Here is a 21871-nt window from a genome sequence, read left to right as displayed (position 1 = left end):
TTAACTGCTAAACTGCCTTCCTGGAACAGGCACATGGAGTCAGCCCATCCTTCCACACAGGCAAGAGCTAAACCTTTTAGGTGTTAGATTAACTTCAAGGCTATACACATGGATTTGATAGGTCAGAAAGAGAAGCAAACAGGAAGGAAGGAAGGAAGGAAGGAAGGAAGGAAGGAAGAGAGAGAGAGAGAGAGAGAGAGAGAGGAAAAGAAAAAGAAAAAGAAAAGGAAAAGAAAGGAAAAAAGAAAGGAAATGAAAAGAAAAGTGAAAAAGCAAGCAAGCGCAGATAGCAACAATAATAGGAAAGCAAGAACATCAGGTAGAGAGGATGAGAAACTGCGGGTCTGAGCAGGAATGAAGAATGAAGGTGGAGGCAGGAGATGAGATACAGGAGGGTTTCAGTCTTGCGGACTGAGTGACAGGAGGGGGAGATGGATCGGGAACAACACTCAGTTGCAGACAGAAGGACCAGGAATTGGGTTCCACGGAGAACTCCCGACCTCTTCTTGGAGGCCTGAACGGCAGGTGCAGAGGCGGGGCCTCGTGGGGGCGGATCTAAAGGCGGAGCCACAGGGGGCGGGGCCGACGCCGGCGGCGGGCGGGGTTCGCAGCTTCGCTCCCCAGAGAGCAGCCGGGGTTGCGGAGCTGGAGCTGGAGTCACAGCCGGAGCCCGCGGCAGAGTCGGAATCCGGGATCGGGCTGGAGCGGGCTCCATCGACATGGGATCCGCAGACTCCAAGCTGAACTTCCGGAAGGCGGTGATCCAGCTGACCACCAAGACGCAGGTGCGCCTGGGGGCCCAGCCTCTTCATCCACCTGCCCGCCTTGGGGGCAGGGCAGGGCCGGGGGCTGGGTGAACACGGTTCACCCGAGGGTGGGGTGACCGGCTAATCCTTAGGGGGATGCTGAGACAAGCACCGGAACGGGACTTTTCCTTTGTAGCTAGGGCTCCATCCCTGCCTCTGGGTGCCCACCCTATGCCTACTCTCCCCTGGGAACACTCTCCCGGGCACTGCTGCTGCCACCTTAGGCTGACGTGTGCCTACTCCTGGAGCCGGCGGCGACAACGTTATCTGCCCCCTGTCCCGCTCCCCGGTGCCCGCAGCCTCGTTTAGCCAGCCTCTTCCCGCTCCCACCTACCCATCCATCGTCCCGCTCGTCTCCCTGCCCCTCAGTGCCCATGGTCCCGGACATGCAGCCCCGGCTGACTCAATGCAAACAAAGCCGGGCCGGCGCCTGCCTGGATCGGGGAAAACAGCTGGTGCACGATGGCAGAGGTGGCCTCTCTGGGCCCTGGCTGATGCCTGAGGGCAGGGAAGGCCCAGGTCTTCCTGGGAGCTCACAGTGGCAGGCAGCGGCAGCCGGGTAAGAGGAGCTGTCCTCAGGCCTAGGGAAGCCAGCTTTCCAGCTAGTGATGATCCAGAGGTTTCTCCAGGCCCGGTGGAGCTGATTGACTGTGCTTTTTGGCACCCGGAATAGGGGTTCGGGGATGAGGAGATTATCATTGATCTGTTGGAGAGGGAGCCATGGGTAACTCCAGTCCACCCCCCCCCACCCTCCCCAGTCTACAAGTGTCACAGAAGCCGCCTCCTATCTCCAGCACACACCTCTTGACCCAGCAAGGTTCCTTCTCTGTCGTCCCTTCCATCCATTCCTGGGAACCAGGCCACTCTGGTTATGGCGATACCAGCAGCCCCTCCAAGGCCCTTACTGTCAAAGGGCTCTGGACCTACTGCCATCTGGAACCCCACCCCCATCCCACCGTTCTCAGAGCTCTATATTGTTCTTGGCCAGTGTGAGTGGGATCAGGAGAGCTGCCTTCCCACAACCAGCCAGTCACAGCCTCAGAGAGCAGACCATTACTCCCACACCCTGTTACCCACCTTGGAAAGGTCAGAGGCCGAGGAAAGGAATGCCAGGGCCTCTAGAGGGCCCGTTTCTATCTGAGAGGCACTTGGCGAAAACCAGAACTGCTTCTCTTTGCTTCCCGTGGCTTGTTCCAGAGCCTCAGACTCAAGACTCTCAATGGGTAGCCGGAAAGGGTGGTGGGTGGTATTTTGCACAGTGTAGGGTGGCGGGAGGTGGGGGAGAGTCTCCCATGTTTGCCCTGCCTGGGGAGGAGCTGGCTTTTGCTGAAAGATGGTTTGGTGAGCTGAGCAGATCCTTTGGGAGCAGGATTAAACCCAACCAGATCTGGAAAGGTGGGCAGTGACCTGCTTAGGAACTCTCCCCCGAATGCTACATCAGTAAGTCTGTACCTGGCTGAGAGTCTGTTCTCAGATGAAGACCAACAGTTGCCTGGAGCAGGGTCTAGAGTAGACTAGAGACCCAGTGTGGATACGCCCCTTCTTCCTCCCCCCATCTTCCTCTTCCTCCTCCCCCTTCTCCTATCTCTTTTCTTCCTCTTCCTCCTTTCCTTCCTCTTCCTCTCCCACCTGCCTCTTCCTTCTTTTCAGTTTATATTATTATTATTGGTGTGTGTGTGTGTGTACATGTGTATCATGTATATGCATGAAGGTCAGAGGACCACCGGGAGTCAGTTCTCTTCTTCCACTATGTGGGTCCTAGGGATGGAACTTAGGTTAGGCTTGGCAGCAAGCACAAATTACAAATTAGGCCTACCAAGCATTTTTACCAAGTGCCTTTACTGCTGAGCCATCTCACTAGCCCGTGGGCCTTTTTGTAAGCATGGGACTCTCACAGGTGGGTGGGAGCCAAAGCCTTGGACTCTGGAGTGACAGCTTCGAGCAGCTGGGATTCAAGAACCTGGTCTGAAAAGGTCTTCCTGGACCTTCGAACTCAGTAGCCCCAAGGGGCTGCAGATGTGATGGCCACAGGATGACCTCACTTCTAAGCCCTCCGAGGCTGTGCTTTGGGCAGTAGACAAGTGGACCTTACTGTAGCCTGGGCCTGGGCTCTTGCAGGTCAGCCTTCCCTGCCTTCCTGCCCTGCATCCTGTTTTCTTCCTGCTCTATTGGCCAGCCCTGGGCAGGGCTTAACCCTAACCCTGAGGCCAGCCACATACTTGACTCTTTCCTCACTTGGCTGGGGCCCCAGAGTGGGGCATTAGAGAATCAGAGAGTCTCCCCAGCTCCTGCTTATTGAGAATTCTCTGCTGCAGGCTAGGGTAAGAGCTGTTAGGTGTGTGTTCACACGCATGCATGCGCGTGCACCTAGAATAATACTTTGATCACCTGTCAGGACACATCGTCCTTATTGGGCCTAGGTCAGTGCTGGTGTCACCCCTTACCACTCCCACCCTAGAAGGAGACTGCAAACCACAGCTTGGGGTTGGAGACATGGTTCGGTGGTTAAGTGGGCTCCAGCTGCTCTTTCAGATGAAGAGTTTGGTTCACAGCACCCACGTTGGGGTGGCTCACAACTACCTGTGACTCCAGCTCTGGGGAGATCCAACACCTTCTGGCCTCTAGGAGAAGCCTCATGTATGTGTACACACACAGAGAGAGACACATATACACATAAATAAAATATAAAGTAAAAAAAAAGTAAAGCTACAGCTGGTCCCTCAGCCAATGCAAATGGCAGACCCAGTGGGATCAGGGGAGGATTGCAAGCTGAGGCTAACAATCATGTTAGTCCTATGTTCAGTCTCCATAATGAGAGAGACTGCAGGCTAGCCCTGGCTACATGAAAAAAGGTGGGGGGTAGATAGAAAGATAAACGCTTGTTTATGAAGGGTTTTTTGCCCCTCTGCTTCTAGGTTAGATCTCTAAGGCCCTCTTAAGTGTCCTTTGGATTTCAGTCCCAAGGTGATGCTTGTCTAATTAACTAGGTCAGTGGTCGGCTCCATTTGTATTCGGGGGTGGGGAGGAGGGTATTAGAGGTTCTCAGAGGTTCCCAATGAGGGGATCTCCACAGGCCTTTCCTCTGAGATGTCCTTTCCATTGTGTTCGGGCTCCAGGCCACCAGGACTGGGGTCCCCTGCTGCCCTCCTCCACCGCAGTGTGTATCAGATGGCCAGCGAGGCTGGGGTCCAGCAAACCTCAGCTCCAAGGCCTCTCCTTTGGCCTTTGTTTACCTTTGGCTGACTTGCTCTACCAGTTCTGGGACTGAGGGTGCAGCCAGGAGTTACCCTGGGGCTCCCCAGACTGGAGTGGAGGGTGGGCACTTTGGTAAGGCCTGCAGCCCCAGCCTTGGCTTTGGGCAGCCCCCTGGCACTCAGCCTTGTCAGGGTCTCAGCTTCATCTGCCTTTGAGAGCAGGGCAATGCTGGGCAGCTGGGCTGTGAGGTGAGAGGATGTAGACCTGAGTCAGGAATGTGGGGTGCAGAAGTTGGGCCTGGAGGGTTCCCAAAGGAGAGCATGCCTGTGCGGTGTAATGATACACCCTGACCAAAGCAACTTGGGGTCAGGGCAGGAACTCCAGCAGGGCAGGAAGCTGGAGGCAGGAGCTGGTGCAGAGGTCATGGAGGGGGTGCTGCTTACTGACTTGCTCCCCATAGCTTGCTCAGCCTGATTTTTTACAGAACTCTGGACCACCAGCCCAGGGGTGGCACTGCTCATAATGGGCTGGACCCTTCCCCATTAATCCCCAATTAAGAAAATGCCTTACAGCTGGATCTTATGGAGGTATTTTATTTTATTTTATTTTATTTTATTTTTTGAGACAGGGTTTCTCTGTGTAGCCTTGGCTATCCTGGAAGTGATTATGTAAACCAGGCTGGCCTTGAACTCAGAAATCCACCTGCCTCTGCCTCCCAAGTTCTGGGATTAAAGGCATGCGCCAAGGTGGCCCTGAGTTCGAGGCCAGCCTGGTCTACAAAGTGAGTTCCAGGACTATACAGAGAAACCGTGTCTCGAAAAACAAAAAAAAACAAAAACAAAAAACAAACAAACAAAAAAATGTGTGTGCCACCATTGCTGGGTTGAGACATTTTCTTAATTGAGGTTCCCTCTTCTCAAATGACCCCAGCCTGCATCAAATTGACTTCAAACTATCCATCCCAGCGGAGATTTCTAGAAGTGAAATTTATCATGGAAACTGGTCGCCTTGGTCATTTTCCTGTATGATTGTCTGCTTTTCAAGGACCATGAGTTATATATTTTAAAATTTCCTTTTTATGTATGTGTATTTCTTTGTATGTATGCCACAAGTGGGCATGTGCCTATAGAGGCCAGAAGTGGGCGTCAGATCCCTGGAACTACAGAGAACCAAGCCTGAATCCCCTGGAAGAGCAGCACACACTCTTAACCTCTGAGCCTTTTTTTTTTTTCTTTTGGTTTTTCCAGACAGGGTTTCTCTGTGTAGCCCTGGCTGTCCTGGAACTCACTCTGTAGACCAGGCGGCCTCTATGCTGGCTCTCTGAGCCTATTTTTAAGGCTTGTCTTAGGACCTTTGAAACTTTGTTTCTTTGTTTGTATGTTTTGAGATAGGCACTTACTATGTATCCCTGGCTATCCTGGAACTCACTATGTAGACCAGGCTGGCCTCAAACTCACAGAGATCTGTCTGCCTCTGCCCCCCAAGTGCTGGGATTAAAGGTGTGTGCCGCTACACTCAGCCTGTTAAAATTAAAAAACAAAAACCATCTTTGTGTGTGTGTCTGTGTGTGTGTCTGTGTGTGTATGTGTGTGTGTGCTTGTGTGTATATGAGGAAGGTTTATATTGGCTTGAAGTCACATATGTGGACAACTTATGGGAGTTGGTTTAATCCTTCCAATGAGCAGGTCCTGAGTTTGATACTCAGGTCATCAGGCTTGGTGGCAAGCCCCTCTACCAGCTGAGCCATCTCTCAAGCCCAGTGTAATTATTGCTGAAATGAAAAAGAGAATAGCGGGGGATATACAGCCTGGACAAAACAAAAGGAATTTACTGGGGTCATAGGAGTAGTAAATACAGGTGTGTGTGTGTGTGTGCGTGCGTGCGTGTGCGTGCGTGTGTGCGTGTGTGCGTGTGCACGTGTGCGTGTGCACGTGTGCGTGTGCGTGTGTGTGCGTGTGCGTGTGTGCGTGTGCATGTGCGTGTGTGTGTGCGCGTGCGCGTGTGCGTGTGCGTGTGTGCGTGTGCTGTTGTTGAGATGAGGTCTGTTGAATCCCAGGCTGTCCGTGAACTCACTCACTGTGTAGTTGCGGGTGACCCTGTACTTCTGATCTTCCCAAGTGCTGGGATTACAGGCCCTCACCTCCAGCCCTAATGTACCCACTGCTCGAGATCCCCTCCGGGGCTTTGTGCGAGTGCTCTATCAACTGAACTCCATCCCAGCCTCAAGGCCTGTTTAAGATCTTAGATGAGCGTTGAGCTGATGTCTTGATCCAGCAGGCAGTGGGGATCCCCAGGGGCTTTTAGGTGAAGGCACTGTGGCTTTGGCTATTGCATGGGGTGGAGGCACTAAAGCGGGGGGGGGGGATCATTTGGAGGCTGGAGCTCCCCGAAAGTGACTGGAGCTGCAGCATGGACCAGCAGTGGGTACTGAAGGGATCGTGTGGAGGTTGGTGGGTGGATGTGCTGAGAAAGGGTTGCTTGTGGGAAGACAGCACTCACTGGTGACTGTGAATGGGGTGCCTGTGCCCTTTGGGGAGAGCCTTGGTCTAGTTCCTGGACCCTTGACCTACTGGTGTGGCCGTGAGTTGTGGTCTGGTGACGATGTCAGCTTCTCTTTCAGAGGAGCGTGTGGACTTAGCCAGAGACACACAAACCCTCGGGGACACAGTGGGCTTTAGAACCTAGGGGATCCTCGCCCATACACACCTGTCTTGTGGCAGCTGAATAAGGCTCCTGGTCCAGATGGGGAGGCTCCTGGGTGCTGACTGGGACGGAGGATCACCACTGTGGCCTCCCTGCCAAGGCTCACCTGTGACTGTTGTGAAAGGTGTAACTCTTGATACTGGGTTCCCCTGTAGCCCGTGGAAGCCACCGACAATGCTTTTTGGGACCAGTTCTGGGCAGACACAGCTACCTCGGTGCAGGATGTCTTTGCGTTGGTGCCAGCAGCAGAGATCCGGGCCGTGCGAGAGGAGTCACCCTCTAACCTGGCCACGCTGTGCTACAAGGTATGAGCTGTCTGGCTCCTCCCAGCTGCTTCCACCCTTCCTAGGGAGGCCGAATGGCCTGGTCCACGCAGGACCGAGCACCCACATCCCACCCACAGGTCCTGGAGGTCCAGCCTCTTTAGTTCTCCTTGGTGGGCGTGAGGGAAAAGTAACCATGGCAGCCGCCGCCATTTACGAGAGCTTTATCCTATCTTTCCACACGCTACCTCACTTAGCATTTTCTGTGAGGGGCTCCAGCCTCCAAACAGAGGTTTCTCTATTACAAATGAAGTCTTGGGCTGGTGAGATGGCTCAGTGGGTAAGAGCACCCGACTGCTGTTCTAAAGTTGCAGAGTTCAAATCCCAGCAACCACATGGTGGCTCACAACCATCCTTAACAAGATCTGATTCCTTCTTCTGGATTGTCTGAAGACAGCTACAGTGTACTTACATGTAATAAATAAATAAATCTTTTTAAAAAAAACAAAAAAAACCAAATGAAGTCTTAAAAAAATTTTTTTTTAGATTTATTTATTTATTTTTTATGTGTGTGAGTGTTTTGCCTGCATGTATCTATATGTTCTATGTACATGCCTGATGCCCGTGGAGAGCAAAAGAAGGCATTGGATCCCCTGGAATTAGAGTTATGGATGGTGGTGAGACACCATGTAGGTGCTGGGAGCTGAACTCTAGGTCCTTGGCGAGGATAGCAAGTTGGGTTTTATCGTTGTTTGTTTTATTTTGTTGAGGTTCTGGATGCCCTAGAACTTACTATATAGACCAGGTTGGCCTTGAACTCATAGAGCTCCACCTGTCTCTGGCTTCTAGTGCTGGGAGTAAAGATATGGGCCACCAAATGTGGTAGACAATGTATTCTTTTTTTTTTTAGGCTTTTCGAGACAGGGTTTCTCTGTATAGCCCTGGCTGTCCTGGAACTCACTCTGTAGACCAGGCTGGCCTCGAACTCAGAAATCTGCCTGCCTCTGCCTCCGAGTGCTGGGATTAAAGGCGTGTGCCACCACTCCCGGCATCAGACAATGTATTCTTAACAGCAGAGCCATCCTTCCAGCCCTGGTCTCCCTCTCTTGTTTTAACCTTTTAAAAGGGCACTTTTATTTAGTATTAAACAAAAGGGTTAGAAGAGAAAGTAAGTTGTACCCAAGTGTGGGTACACACTCCTTAAGAGAGGGGTACCACAGATGAGGTCTTGGCCATCCAGGGGACTGGACTCTGCTCTCCTGATGCTCTGGGTTGTTTTGTTCCCAGGTCACAACCTCCCTGAGCTAGCTGACCTCTCCAGCTTGGGTGGCCTGAACCCAAAGGGCTACTTCACATACTCCTCCCCTGCTGTCTGTCCCCACAGGCTGTGGAGAAGCTGGTGCAAGGAGCAGAGAGTGGCTGCCACTCTGAGAAGGAGAAACAAATCGTCCTGAACTGCAGCCGGCTACTCACCCGAGTGCTACCTTACATCTTCGAGGACCCCGACTGGAGGGGCTTCTTCTGGTCCACAGTGCCCGGGGCAGGGCGTGGAGGGGTCTGTGGGCCTGGCCAAGGGGGGTTGGAGGATCCTGGCAGGGCCACCTGTTTTTTAGGAAGTATAGGGATGGGGACCAGGGGTAGGGTACTACTGAGGGGGAAGGAGCCAGTACCTACTTTTCAGGCCCTCAGTTTCCCTCCCAAGGGGCCTCTGCCTCCTACAGCCTGGAGCAGGGGTGCAGGGATAGGCCCACCATGTCTCTAGAAGGACCATTCTATCTTCTCCCAGACCCCATCTGCTCTGGGCTTATCTTCAGTCAAGTGCCAAAGGTTGAGACCTCATGATTCCCAAGATGTCCAGCACCCCTGGCAGGATGGTTCTCATTATTCCCAGTGTTTGCCTCTGCCCTGCCCTCTTCTGGCTAAGGGAGGTTTGGGGTGAGCCGGAAGTCACTTCCTTTTTCCCTCCACTTTCTCTTCCTTCCTCCCTCTCTCTACCTACACGTGCCCGCTGAGACCCAGTCCCATAGTCACGACATCCCCAAGCCCTGGAGGTCACCTCTCCTTGCCCCCCCCCCCCCACTGAACAGCCTGCATCTTTAGCAGGGTGAGGAAGAGGATGAGAATGCTCGTCCCTTGGCTGAGTCCTTGCTCCTGGCCATTGCCGACTTGCTCTTCTGCCCAGACTTCACTGTGCAGAACCACCGGAGGAACGACGTGGTGAGACATCCAGGCTGGGCTCCGATCCTGCCGGGGCCAGCGTAGTTAAGGTTCTCCCCTGAGTGCAGGGGGCAGGGGGCAGGGGGCAGGGGGCAGGGGGCAGGGGGCAGGGTTGGCTCAGAAGGGCAGGCCTCCCAGGCATAAGTATCCTGGGTGGGATAGGGGGTTGCACTGTTGGAGAGGAGCCAGCTGGTGTCCGGCCTACCCTATCTCTCCTAGGCAGCAGCACACACGCATCTGTCGTCTTCCGTGCCTGAGGTGGGAGGGGAGCAGAAACCAGGAAACCTGCCTTTTTACTCAGGGGCTCCACCAGGAATACTTTCTCCCCTCAGCCTGCCACACCCCCATCCCCCTAACCTTCCCTACCTCCTCTCCCTGCCTCAGACTGGGCTCAGCAAGTAAAATAATCCATGCAAGACTGCAGGGAAACAAGCCTTTAAAGAACTCCAACAGCACCCGTTTCTCTCCTTGTCCGTTAGGAGATTGGCATGGGCGGGGAGGGCTGGCCTTAGGAGAACACTGGGGTACATTGCTACAACTTGGGACAACAGTGGGAAGCTTGGGGAGTCAGGGTCGGCCTCACGCTGCTATTTGTTTTGTGACCCCCCCCCATCCCCTGTCTAGGACTCAGCAGAAGATGTGCATTCCCTGGACAGCTGTGAATATATTTGGGAGGCTGGTGTGGGCTTTGCCCATTCCCCACAGCCCAACTACATCCATGACATGAACCGGTGAGCTGGACCGGGCTGGCCTGTGCATAGCTCAGAGACTCAGCCCTCTTACCGTCCATCCTCGGCCTTAGAGGGAGGAACAGGGCTCATTTTTCCCCCATGGGCCTGGGCCAGGGAGGTGGGCTGATGTGGCAGCCCCTTCTAGAGGGAGGCTGGGGTTCTAATATAGCCTTTCCTGTCCCTCCTGCAGGATGGAGCTGCTGAAGTTACTGCTGACATGCTTCTCAGAGGCCATGTACCTGCCCCCATCTCCAGAGAGTGGCAGCACCAACCCCTGGGTTCAGTTCTTTTGTTCTACGGAGAACAGGTGAGAGAGGCCTTCCTAGTCTGGTTCTAGGAACCCTGTGCCAGCCGACAGTTTCATTTGAGGAGACATGCTGCCCCCTGGTGGCATGAAACTACAACTTAGCCATACATTTAAAAAAATTATTTATTTTTTTATTTTGTGTACACACTGGTGTTTTGACTGCATGTACATCTGTGTGAGGGTGTTGGATCCCCTGGGACAGGAGTTACAGACAGTTGTGATTTGTCATGTGGGTGCTGATAATTGAAACTTCTGAACCTTACTATCAAGGCCCCAAACTTCCTGGGGGCTCCTGGGCCAAGGTTCAGGTCTTCCATCTAGAACTGCATTGTTTAGTAGAAATATAATGTAAGGGGCTTGGAATGTAGCTCTGTGTATAGAGTGCTTGTCTAGTATGCATGGAGCCCTGGATGAACTGGGTGTGGTGGCACACGGCTGTAATCCCAGCATTCCGGAGGTGGAGGCAGATCAAGTTTAGGGTCATCCTTGGCTACCAGTAAGTTCTGGGCTAGCCTGTGGTACATAAGACTCTTTCTTGAAAGCAAAAAGGAAGAGAACTTATATATTTTATTTAGCTTGGTATGTTTAAAAAAAAGTGAGCCTTAAATTTGTAATGAGTATGTAGAACTACTGCTGTCATTTGCATTTCCTTTTCTCACGATTCCTTCCCTGAATCTAGTGTGTACTTTATACTTCCAGCTTCAGCTGGGCCAACCGCTCAATAGCACTCAGTCAGTCGCCAGCCACACTTGGCTGTGGTTGCTCTTTGGGACAGTGGGTAGAGAAGAGGGTCTGAGGACCCCCCTGATAGATGGAGAAATCTGGATTGTGCAGGGCATGCGAGGGATACGGGGACACTTATGAGTATATGTGGATGCCACATAGTCATCAGTGGGACAGAGTACTTGAAGCATATACCCCAGCTGTGCACACCCAGCTGTGCAATCTAGTTGTGCACACTCTAGCTGTGCACACCCAGCTGTGCACACCCTAGCTGTGCATACCCAGCTGTGCAATCCAGCTGTGCACACTCAGCTGTGCCCCTGTGCAGCTGACACAGGCATTAGCATTCTAAACTTTTAATCTTCCTGCTTTTGGAAGCTGACCCCTGCATGGCATGGCTCCCCTCCTCTGGGTTTTGCTGGTTCCCTGCTTTTTATCACCACAAGAGAAGGGCTTCAAGTGTCCCTCATCGCTGGCCACAATCAGAGCCTGGCCAGGGTTTCTTCTCATAGCTGTACCAGGCACACAGCAACCCTTTGTCACTCGCTTGCCTAACCTCTTGGATCTCGATCTCCTCATGTGTAAGATGAGGAGCTTGAACCTTGACCTCTATGGACCTGGTTGAATTCATCCTGTAGCCTGGGAGCCAGGGGATGGAGCTGGATTCTGCTCCCCAAGGGGAGGCTGTCTTTTCCTTGTTCCTCTAACCTCTTGCCTGAAGCCCCAATGGAGGGTGTGTGACCCCGAGAATGGAGAAGCGCCTGAGGACGCTCTCTACAGGGAGCCCATCCCCGTGTAACGGACTCCTCTGCTCTTGATCCAGCTTGTCCCTGATCAGAGTCAACCACAGCATGGATAGGGAGGGCATTTTCTATTCGGGAAAGGACAAGCTCATCCTTCTGCCTTCTGCCTGATAGCACAGCTCCCCAGCTGTGACTGTAGCCGTGGCCGTGGCTGTGGATGAGGCTGTGGCTGTGGATGAGGCTGTGGGTGAGACTGTGGCTGTGGCTGTGGCTGTGGCTGTGGCTGTGGCTGTGGATGAGGCTGTGGGTGAGACTGTGGCTGTGGCTGTGGCTGTGGCTGTGGCCGTGACTGTGACTGAAGAGGCGGGTGTGCATATGCAAGGGAGCATCCCTGCAGCCTTGCTCTGTGCTCTTCTGCAGACACGCGCTGCCCCTCTTCACTTCTCTCCTCAACACCGTATGTGCCTATGACCCTGTGGGCTACGGGATCCCCTACAACCACCTGCTCTTCTCGGACTACCGGGAGCCCCTGGTGGAGGAGGCTGCTCAGGTGCTTATTGTCACCTTGGACCATGACAGTGCCACCAGCACCAGCCCCACCGTGGACGGCACCACCACGGGCACAGCTATGGATGATGTTGATGTAAGGACCGGATGGGGAGATGGCTGAGGGGCAGATGGTATCTCTGTTAGCACGGGCCCTGGGCAAGAGGCACACCATGGGAGGCAGCTCATGGTGTGCCTGTGGGGGGGTCCAACTCTGGAAAACTCACTGCTGCTACCCAGGCAGATCTGAGTGAGGGACCTGCTCACCATCGCTCCTCTCCTTGGCAGCCTCCAGGGCCCGAGAACCTGTTTGTGAACTACCTGTCCCGCATTCATCGTGAGGAGGTGAGTTAGGCACAGAGGGTGCTGGGGGGGATTCTAACTGCCCACCATCTGCAATGACTGTGTGCGCCTTTGTGGGGCTAGAGGAGTCTTGCTTTCCTGCATGAAGGAGCGTAGCTATCCTAAGTAAAATAGTGATGGCAGTGCTTGGGGGATTTCAACACATTGAAAGGATTGGTGGGAGCTGGGGCTGTGTGGTTTAGTTGGCAGAGCGCTTGCCTATTGCACACAAAGCCTTCATCGATCTCCAGTATCACCCAATCAGGATTCAGTGGTGCATGACTGAAAAGCCAGCCTCTGAGAAGTGGAGGCAGGAGGTTGTTCTTGGCTAGCCTATACTACGGGAGACTCCGTTGTTAAAAGTAAATAAATAAAAGAAGGAAAGAAAAGAAATGCTTTACAGTCTTAGCTGGGCCAGGGTAACAAGAGGGCTTCCCAGAGAAAGAGGTTTGCTGAGATGCTGGGGTTCAGGGGTGGGAGGAACTGCAGCCTTAATGTCCTGGCAGACTCAAGAGGGGTGTGTGTGCAAGGGACTGTGGCTGAGCATGTCCCTGTCCCATGAAGACCAAAGCTGAGCGCAGCCCAGAAGCTGACAGCTCTGAGAACTGGGGAGGACTGCTCCAGTGTGATGGGGAGGTGGGAGGAGCAGAAGAACAGCAGCAACCAACAAGGAATTTAGGTGGTCAGAGGTCCATCTGGGGGTTGCCAGGAGCTGCAGCCTTGCGTAGGGGATCTTCTGAGCTGCTGGAGTGGGGGCCAGAAGCTGAACTTCCCAGGGTACTAGCAGTCAGAGCCAAACCCAGGTCCTCTGGGCTCTGGAGATTGACAAGGTTATAGGAGAACGAGGAGACATCTGGAGGGTATAGCTGGAGGGAGCTGGACTGGAAAGGCCTCTGCTTTGCCCTCTCAGGACTTCCAGTTCATCCTCAAGGGGATAGCTCGGCTTCTGTCCAATCCCCTGCTCCAGACCTACCTTCCCAACTCCACCAAGAAAATCCAGTTCCACCAGGAGTTGCTTGTTCTCTTCTGGAAACTCTGTGACTTCAACAAGGTGAGCAGACTCCAGGGCCCAGCCTGTAGGCGACAGTCGTGAGGGGACACTGCTGATAGATTAGTGGGGTCCAGAGTCCAAGGACTCGGGTAGTATCTGGGCCTCCCCAGCCCAGGTGGGAGAAGGTGGGTCAGAGCTATTCGTCTCACTGACGCATCCCGCCGGTCCTCTCTCTCATTCCCAGAAATTCCTCTTCTTTGTATTGAAGAGCAGTGACGTGCTGGATATCCTGGTTCCTATCCTCTATTTTCTCAACGATGCCCGAGCAGATCAATGTACGACAATAGTGGGCCTGGGATGCTGCCGTAGCTATGGGGGGGGGGTCTTGATTTCTGGTGGAGTCTGGTCAGTCTGCCCTACCTTCCAGAAGCTCAAGCCTGGCACCCTGACCTCCCACACGGGCTTCCCTTGAACCCCTAACCTCCAACGGGGTTTCCTTGAACCCCTGAAGATGGGTCCTTGCTCCTTCCCCCTCCTCCCCCTCCCTCTCCCTGCTCTGTGTAACGCCTCCTGTGTTGTATACCCCAGCTCGGGTGGGCCTGATGCACATAGGGGTCTTCATCTTGCTGCTTCTGAGTGGGGAGAGGAACTTTGGGGTACGGCTGAACAAGCCCTACTCAGTGCGCGTGCCCATGGACATCCCGGTTTTCACAGGCACACATGCAGATTTGCTCATTGTGGTAAGGGGTGTGCATGGTCAGCCCTGGGGGTTGGGGTAACATTCTCTTGAGGCGGTAGGTAACTGATGCTGTCTCCCTCTCTCCCTGCACAGGTATTCCACAAAATCATCACCAGCGGCCATCAGAGGTTGCAACCCCTCTTCGATTGCCTGCTCACCATTGTGGTCAACGGTAGGGGGGCCCAGAGCCTAACTTCCCCATGATCACCAGCAGGTGGCGCTAGGCCACAGGCCGGCCAGCCACCAGTCCCACCCAGGGCTTCATGAGCTGAAACAGCAAGCTACATGTTACAGCTAAGTTTTCTAGTACTGTAGAAGGGGCGACAGGAACAGAGCGCCCATGAAATGGCTCAGCAGATAAAAGCTCATGCCATGCAAGACTGGCGTAAATATGGAAGGAGAAAATTGGCTCCCCAAAATTGTCCTGTGACCTTCATATATACATGTCATACACACGATAATCAATACAACATCTAAAAAGCTTTAGAACATACCTTATCTAATCCACTCAATTCAAAATATTAAGTTGGACATGAATAGAATATAAAAATCATTGAGGTAGCCTATGCTCTGTTTCACACCCAGTCTTCAAAATCGTGTGTATGTATATATGTATGTATGTATGTGTGTGTGTGTGTGTGTTCTGTCCCTGCAGGACATCTCAGTTGAGACTGGCTGTATTGTAGACATTTAATGGCCACATGTAGCTGCTGGCTATTTATTGGGTGGTAAAGGTTTGGGCTATTGCAGTTACAGTGTGGGAATTTCGAGAGCATCTTAAAGGGCTACAGGCTGCTTGCTCTCTGGGAAAGGAGCCAGGAGGGGTCAGCTTGGCTGGGGTTGGGGGCCCAACAAGGTGGCTAGCAGTAGGCTGGAGCAGAATAACTTTTGTGGATGTCTTTAGGCCAGCTGGTTCCTTGACTGGTCTGGTTAACATTTCTGTTGATGTAACAAATCCCCTTAAGTTTATTGGGCTTATAATTCCCATCACTGAGCAGGGAGGGGAAGTCAAGGCAGGTAGCAGCTAGTAACATGACATCCATAGCCAGGAAGAGCGAAACTAACAGATCATTGTTTGCCGTCTGGCTGCCTATGCATGCTCAGCTGGCTTTCTCTGCTCCTAACTGTTCAGGGTCCAGCCTAGGGAATGGTGCCGCCCACACTCATAGTGGACCTCCCCACCTCAGTTAACAACTTAGATAACTCCTCACTGAGCTCTCTTCCCAGGTGGTTGTGGGTTGTATCAGGTTGACTGCATAAGCTACCAACACACCGACCATGGTGTGATTTGAACTTCTGAGTGTCTGGGGTGGCTCAGGGGTCCTAAGGGCTCTCGCTGGGTTGTGGGCTCTGTATGTTGATTCTATTTTACAAGTCCTAGTTGAATCCCTGACAAGCACGGCCAGCTTTGAGAATGCCTCTGTAAACGAGACAGTCCCTGTTCCCATCCCCTGGGACCTTCATCCAAGCCAGGGGAAGAGGTAGACATCAGGGACACACACAAGTCAAGACGTAGTTTCCTCTCTGACTCCCACTTATGAAGCTGCACTGAGGAGTACATATCTAGTGACGGCATCTGGTCACTCTTGAAGGATGTTATGTCCAGAGTTAGCACCCCTGTCCTGTCATTTTATTACTGGGGAATTGGGGCTCAGCTTATAACCCTCTCTGAACCCCGGTGTCTTTATCTACACTCCTGTCTCTGTCCTTCCTCCCTCTGGGTTGGGGAAATGCTTGGGAGAGATGAGCTGAGTGTGCCTCAAAGTCTCAGGGGGTCTCTTCAGGGGACAGGAGATGGGGGACGGGGATCAGTTGAGGTGAGCTGCCCCACCCTGGCCTGGCATGTGTAGGAATGGCCCAGAATAAGCTGACTCCTCCCTACAGTGTCTCCCTACCTCAAGAGCCTGTCCATGGTGAGTGCCAACAAGCTCCTGCACCTGCTGGAGGCCTTCTCCACCACCTGGTTCCTCTTCTCGGCGTCCCAAAACCACCACCTGGTCTTCTTCCTCCTGGAGGTCTTCAACAACATTATCCAGTACCAGTTTGATGGTGAGGCGCTGGCCTGAACCCCTGTGTAAGGAAACCTCAGCCCAGGAGTCCTGCCTTTGCACTTATTGAACACCTGCAGTGTACCTGGGTATAGGGACAGGCAGTGGGGAGAATCAAGGTGTGCCTCGTCCCTCTTGGAGCTCACAGCTGGGCATGGAGTCACAGACAGGGCGCGGGGCTGTAGGCGGACAACCTGGCCTACTGAACAAAAGTTCATTTAGAATTGGTCGACTGGAAAACTCAGAGTGGGAAGAGCCCTGCTGGCTGTCACAGTGCCTTACCGGTATCAGAGGTGCAAATCTAGATCCCAGCAAGCATGTGCTCTGTGGCCAAGAGCATGTCAGTCTCTAAGCCTTGGTCCCTCATCCATAAGATACTCATAATGAGGCTGCTGTATGTCCCTCTTGTAAGGCACACACCTTGACACAGCTCTCAGAAGGCAGAGGCAGGTGGATCTCCAAGTTGGAGGCCAGCCTGGTCTACAGTGTAAGTGCCAGGATAGCCAGGGCTACACAGACAAACCCTATCTCTCAAAAAACAAAACAAACAAACCCTAAGCCCTTCCCAAATCCCACCCTCTCTTAGAGGATATTGGAAGACTTAATAACTCACAAAAAGCGCCTAGCAGAGCAAATATTAGCAATTATCGTTACTATTTCCAAAGTAAGTAAAATTTAGATGTACATACGAATGATGAATGAGCATACAGTGGGCAGAAAAGCATTGCGTGGGAAGAGACATGTGTAAAGACCCTGGCGTGGATGTTAAGCTAAAGGCACTATGGTGTGACACGGGACTAGACAGGTAGATGGGGGCACTGAGCGCTCTGGAGAGCTTTGCATCTTCCCCTGACCACTGTGGGAACTTGGAGGTAGATGACGGAGGACAGACACATACGACAGTGTCCTCCTGGATTTCCCTGTGGCTCCCTGAGAGGTTACATACTTAATGTTGGGTTGGTGTAGGGCTCAGGCTATCCCACCATGCCAGATGACAACACCTGAGTAGTGATCAGCTGCGAGGGGATTTCAAGACAGCATAAGAAGGACACTGAGGAGCTCAGGGCCAAGCTGTTTCCCTGCAGCCTAACATCTGTGTGCCCCCACAACCTAACTTCTCGGTATCTCCATAGCCTAATATCTAGGCATCCCCACAGCCTAGCTTCTTGGCAGCCCTCACAGCCCAACGTCAGGGATGCCTACAACCTACCCTCCCAGTATCTCCTACAACCTAACATCAGGCATCTCTACGACCTAACTTGTATTTCCTACAGCCTGACCCTCCACCATTACCACTGATACCCATACAGTTGGGTCTGCCCCACTCCGACTCTGGCTACCTTGTCCAGTCCTTATCCCTGGGGAAGATGTCTTCCTGTCTTACAAACTGCCCTCTGGTCCTGGAAGCCAGGCCAGATGTGGAGTGGGAAGCAAAGCTCTCTGAGGCCAGACTTGTTCCTCCCACAGGCAATTCCAACCTGGTCTATGCCATCATCCGTAAACGTGCGGTCTTCCACCAGCTGGCCAACCTGCCCACTGACCCACCCTCCATCCACAAGGCACTGCAGCGGCGGCGGAGGCCGCCGGAGCCCCTGTCTCGTACAGGTTCCCAGGAGGGTACTTCCATGGAGGGATCCCGCCCTGCCGCCCCTGCAGAACCAGGCACCCTTAAGACTAGCCTGGCGGCCACCCCAGGTCTGAATGACTAGGAGAGTGTGGGGCTTGGCTGGGGCTGCATTGTGAGGGGGTGGGTGTGATCTCTGGGGTGTCATTCCCATCTAGGAAGTGAGGAAAAGCAATTCAGTAGCATGTGGTGGTGGAAGTGCTGGGTGGGCCTAGGTCACTTGATGGGGGTTAGAGGAAGGACATGGGTGGGGCTCAGAACTGAGAGTAGCTATAGGAGGGAAGGGCAGACGCAGTACCTCAGCTGAGAATGGGGAGCACACAGCATCTAGTACCCGCGGGTACTAAACATGTCCCTCTCTTCCTCCTGTGTCCCACCAGGCATCGACAAGCTGACAGAGAAATCCCAAGTATCAGAGGACGGTACCTTGCGGTCTCTAGAGCCCGAATCCCAGCAAAGCTCAGCAGAAGGCAGCCCGTCTGACGGGGTAGGTACTGGGGATGCCTGGGAGAGGGCGCTGATGTCACTTAGTTTCCTTTCTCCTTTCACTTAGTTTCCTTTCTCCGAACCCTCAAGTATGGCAGTGGGTAAGACTGGGGCACTCTGAGGTGGCCGTGTTAGAACAAGGGACTCGGGGCTGGCATCGCTGAGCCAGAGGGGGCCATACACAGACCTCTCCCTTTTGTTTATCGGTCGCAGCAAAGCCCTGTGACCTTCGGGTTCCTCATCCATCAATCTTATCTGAGTCTGGCCTTTACCCTGCCTTCTTTGTCAGCCCCCGGCCCTAAACCTGTCACCGGGCTGGGCTGGGCTGGGCTAGGCTGGCCCTTGGGCCCAGGGCAAAGGGTACAGGTCTGGACCAACCCTCTGGTGCAACACCCCCCACCTGCCCCCAGTGCTGTAGTGGGCCCAGAGGAGACACGTTATTCTATAGCTGCACCTTGTATTCATTTGTATCCATTCCTTCCCTGGTCACTTCCATTTCTTTCGGGGAACCAGGAGCCCAGCCAAACATGGAGAGAGCAACGGAGATTGTCCAATGCATCAGCCAGCGGCCAGTGGAGCCCAACATCAGATTGGGTGAGGGACATAGCCAGAGGAAGATCTGGGAGCTGGGGTTTGGCCAGACAGCACTGAGCAGGGGTGGTCAGAGCTCCAGCTTGGGAAAAGACTAGAGTTAAAAAAAAAAAAAAAAACCAAAGGCAGGGGCTGGAGAGATGGCTCTGAGGGTAAGAGCACTGGCTGCTCTTCCAGAGGTTCTGAGTTCAATTCCCAGCAACCACATGGTGGCTCACAACCATCTGTAATGGGATCCGATGCCTTCTTCTGGTGTGTCTGAAGACAGCAACAGTGTACTCACATACATAAAATAAATAAATCTTAAAAAGAAAAGAGGAAAGAAAAGAAAACCAAAGACTTTAGAGACCACACTGAGGGACAGTCCTTCCAGTTGCATGACCTTGCCTCCTGTCTGCCCTTTCAGGAGCTGCCCATATAACTGATTCCTTTGTCAATCACCCTTGCTGAGTTCCTCCCCAAATCCCTTCCACTTCCTGTATGTTTCCTGTGAGCCCCACTGATTGCTCTGGAAGGGCGTAATAAACATGCTTATGACTGTGCCACCCAGCCATTGTGAGGATTAAAGGGGAAGGTCTTCCGGAAGGCATGAAGCCCAGCAGCTGGCCCGTGGTCGTGCTCAGCATGGCCTGGCCATTCCCATCAGCAGCAATTCTCCTTTATAGGCTCTGCTTGGTGCTGGCCGTGCTGTGCCTAGAGAGGGTTGGGGGGCGCTGTGGCTCTGGGTCAAGGACAAGCCGGTGTGTAACTCTGGTTGTGGCTCTCACAGATCTTGTCCTGGAAGTCAAAGCTGCCGCTGCAGACCATCATGCGCCTGCTGCAGGTCCTGGTCCCCCAGGTGGAGAAGATCTGCATTGACAAGTGAGTCCAGAAGTTGTCAGTGGAAAGGGGCGGGCACGTGGCCGTGGGGGGCGGGGCCAGCCCGGGCTAGGGGCGTGGTTGTGTTGTGGAGAGCACGTGTACAGGCTGGAGGTCCCACCTCTTTCTCCAGGGGTCTGACGGATGAGTCTGAGATCCTGCGGTTCCTGCAGCACGGCACCCTAGTGGGGCTTCTGCCCGTGCCCCACCCCATCCTTATCCGCAAGTACCAGGCGAACTCGGGGACTGCCATGTGGTTCCGTACCTACATGTGGGGCGTTATCTATTTGAGGTGGGCCCTGTGAGGGGTGGGGAAGTTACATCCTGGGGTGAATCTGGATGTCTGCCTGAGGACTGCCCATGAGGGCCTTAGCTCTGGATTCCTCAAGCCGTAGTGGGGCTGACGTCCAATCAATCAGGCCGGGAGTGGGCACTTATTACCCAGAGTGAGGCATCAGGTTGGGCGGGGGCCTTGTAGCTACCTGGCTCTTCCTGGGGGGGGGGCATGCGGAGGTCTACAAGGTACCCCCTGCAGAAGGTGACAGTGCCCTTCCTCTGTAGGAACGTGGACCCACCCATCTGGTATGACACAGACGTGAAGCTGTTTGAGATCCAGCGGGTGTGAAGATGGAGACCTGAGGGAATAGGGCCGGAAGAGCTGGTTCTAGTCCCCGGTGCTCCCAAACCCATTGTTCTGAGCTTAAAGGTCCATTATCAGGGTTTCGGGCGAGCAGAGTAATTGGGTCCTGGATGGCAGGTCCCAGGTGCCCATTATGGCTGGTGACAACAGGGATTTAAAAAAAAAAAAAGTGCCCCTCTGCCCTCCAGGCTGTTCTAGGAGCCTCTTGTCTCCTCCAGAGATACAACCCCATCAGAACCCTGCCTACTCTGGCTCCTCCTCTAAGACCTGCCCTTGTGCTGCCTGCCCCCAGAAGCTGCCGGGTCACTGTGCCCTAATGGGCTGTCTCAAAAAGGAGCCATGTGCTGCCCCGTGGGGCACCTGGTCACGGTAAAGGGTGTTCTGGCTATGTAGTCTGAGACTACTGTTCCAGGCGGCCCCTTGCCAGCATCCTGGGGGGAAGAGTGGCTCCGCCCCCAGTGAAGGAGGCTGGAGGCTGACGCTTGTGAAGCAAGACTGTGGAGTGTGCTTTAGGGGCTTGGAGTAGGGTATCCCCTGTTACTGTCGGGGATCAGGGGAATCTGCCTGGCTGGTGGAGCCTGAAGGATGTCGGTGTCCCTGCCTTATCTGCAGCCTGGGTGGTGGGAGTTACACACTCTACGAGCCCCAGCTCTGGCCTCCCGGTCGCCCTTGCCTCTCCTGTGTCAGTACAATCTTTGCTCTGTACAATCGGCCACTTTACACAATAAAATGTCCCTCCCAGTGCTGTTGTGTCTCTGTACCTGGAATTGGGGGGAGGTGCCTGGCTAGGGCTCTTATCTTCAGGGCAGCTGGGGACTCTATACCCCAGAGGTCATCCCTGGAGGGCTCTTGCCCCATGACTCAGCCATTTTGATGATGATGATGATGACAGTGATGATGATGGTGTGTGTGTGTGTGTGTGTGTGTGTGTGTGTGTGCGCGCGCGCATGCGCGCGCACGCGCGCGTGCTGCTCTGTCCCCCAGGGTTTGGCTGCCGTTATCTAGAGAAAAGCCTGCACAGGAAAGGCCAAAAGCCTAAGTTAGCCTCAGGTAGCCAGAACCAGTATTGAGGAGACCTGGGTCAGGGCTTGACAGTGTATAGCTTCATAGGAGCAGAAGTATTCTGGGAAGGGCAGAGCCTTGTCTGCAGGGCCAGGGCCATACTCACTGGGCCTCACCCTGGACCTATTTGTTCTGGGCTTAGAGAGATGGATGGCGTGCTAGTGCTGCCCGCTTGTTCATCTTCCTGCCTTACCCGGTGGCTCAGAGGACCAGGCAGGCCCGGGCACTAGGCAGGCAGAGGCCAAAGTGACCACCC

At 53.7% G+C, this 21871-nt stretch overlaps 1 protein-coding gene across 2 annotated transcripts; it reads left to right on the top strand.

Moving 5' to 3' along the window:
* Window positions 1-579: 579 nt before the first annotated feature.
* Hid1 (HID1 domain containing) lies at window positions 580-21296 on the top strand. Of its 2 annotated transcripts, none has more exons than XM_021212232.1 (19): window positions 580-785; window positions 6860-7009; window positions 8352-8522; window positions 9071-9184; window positions 9809-9915; window positions 10106-10222; window positions 12109-12331; window positions 12523-12579; window positions 13487-13627; window positions 13812-13902; window positions 14156-14307; window positions 14400-14478; window positions 16191-16355; window positions 17822-18049; window positions 18359-18465; window positions 18978-19058; window positions 19825-19916; window positions 20047-20205; window positions 20475-21296. In XM_021212232.1, the coding sequence occupies exons 1-19, from the start codon at window positions 720-722 to the stop codon at window positions 20536-20538; spliced, it is 2364 nt and encodes a 787-aa protein (XP_021067891.1). In that variant the 5' UTR covers window positions 580-719; the 3' UTR covers window positions 20539-21296. The 2 variants fall into 2 exon arrangements, with proteins under 2 accessions (XP_021067891.1, XP_021067890.1); XM_021212231.2 differs by having other exon boundaries at window positions 616-785; window positions 9068-9184; window positions 20475-21294.
* The last annotated feature ends 575 nt before the right edge of the window (window positions 21297-21871 follow it).

Source organism: Mus pahari, chromosome 14, assembly GCF_900095145.1.
Source record: "Mus pahari chromosome 14, PAHARI_EIJ_v1.1, whole genome shotgun sequence".
Taxonomy (NCBI): domain Eukaryota; kingdom Metazoa; phylum Chordata; class Mammalia; order Rodentia; family Muridae; genus Mus; species Mus pahari.
The sequence above is the reverse complement of the archived record's forward strand: the minus strand, read 5'-3'. Positions and strand labels throughout refer to the sequence as shown.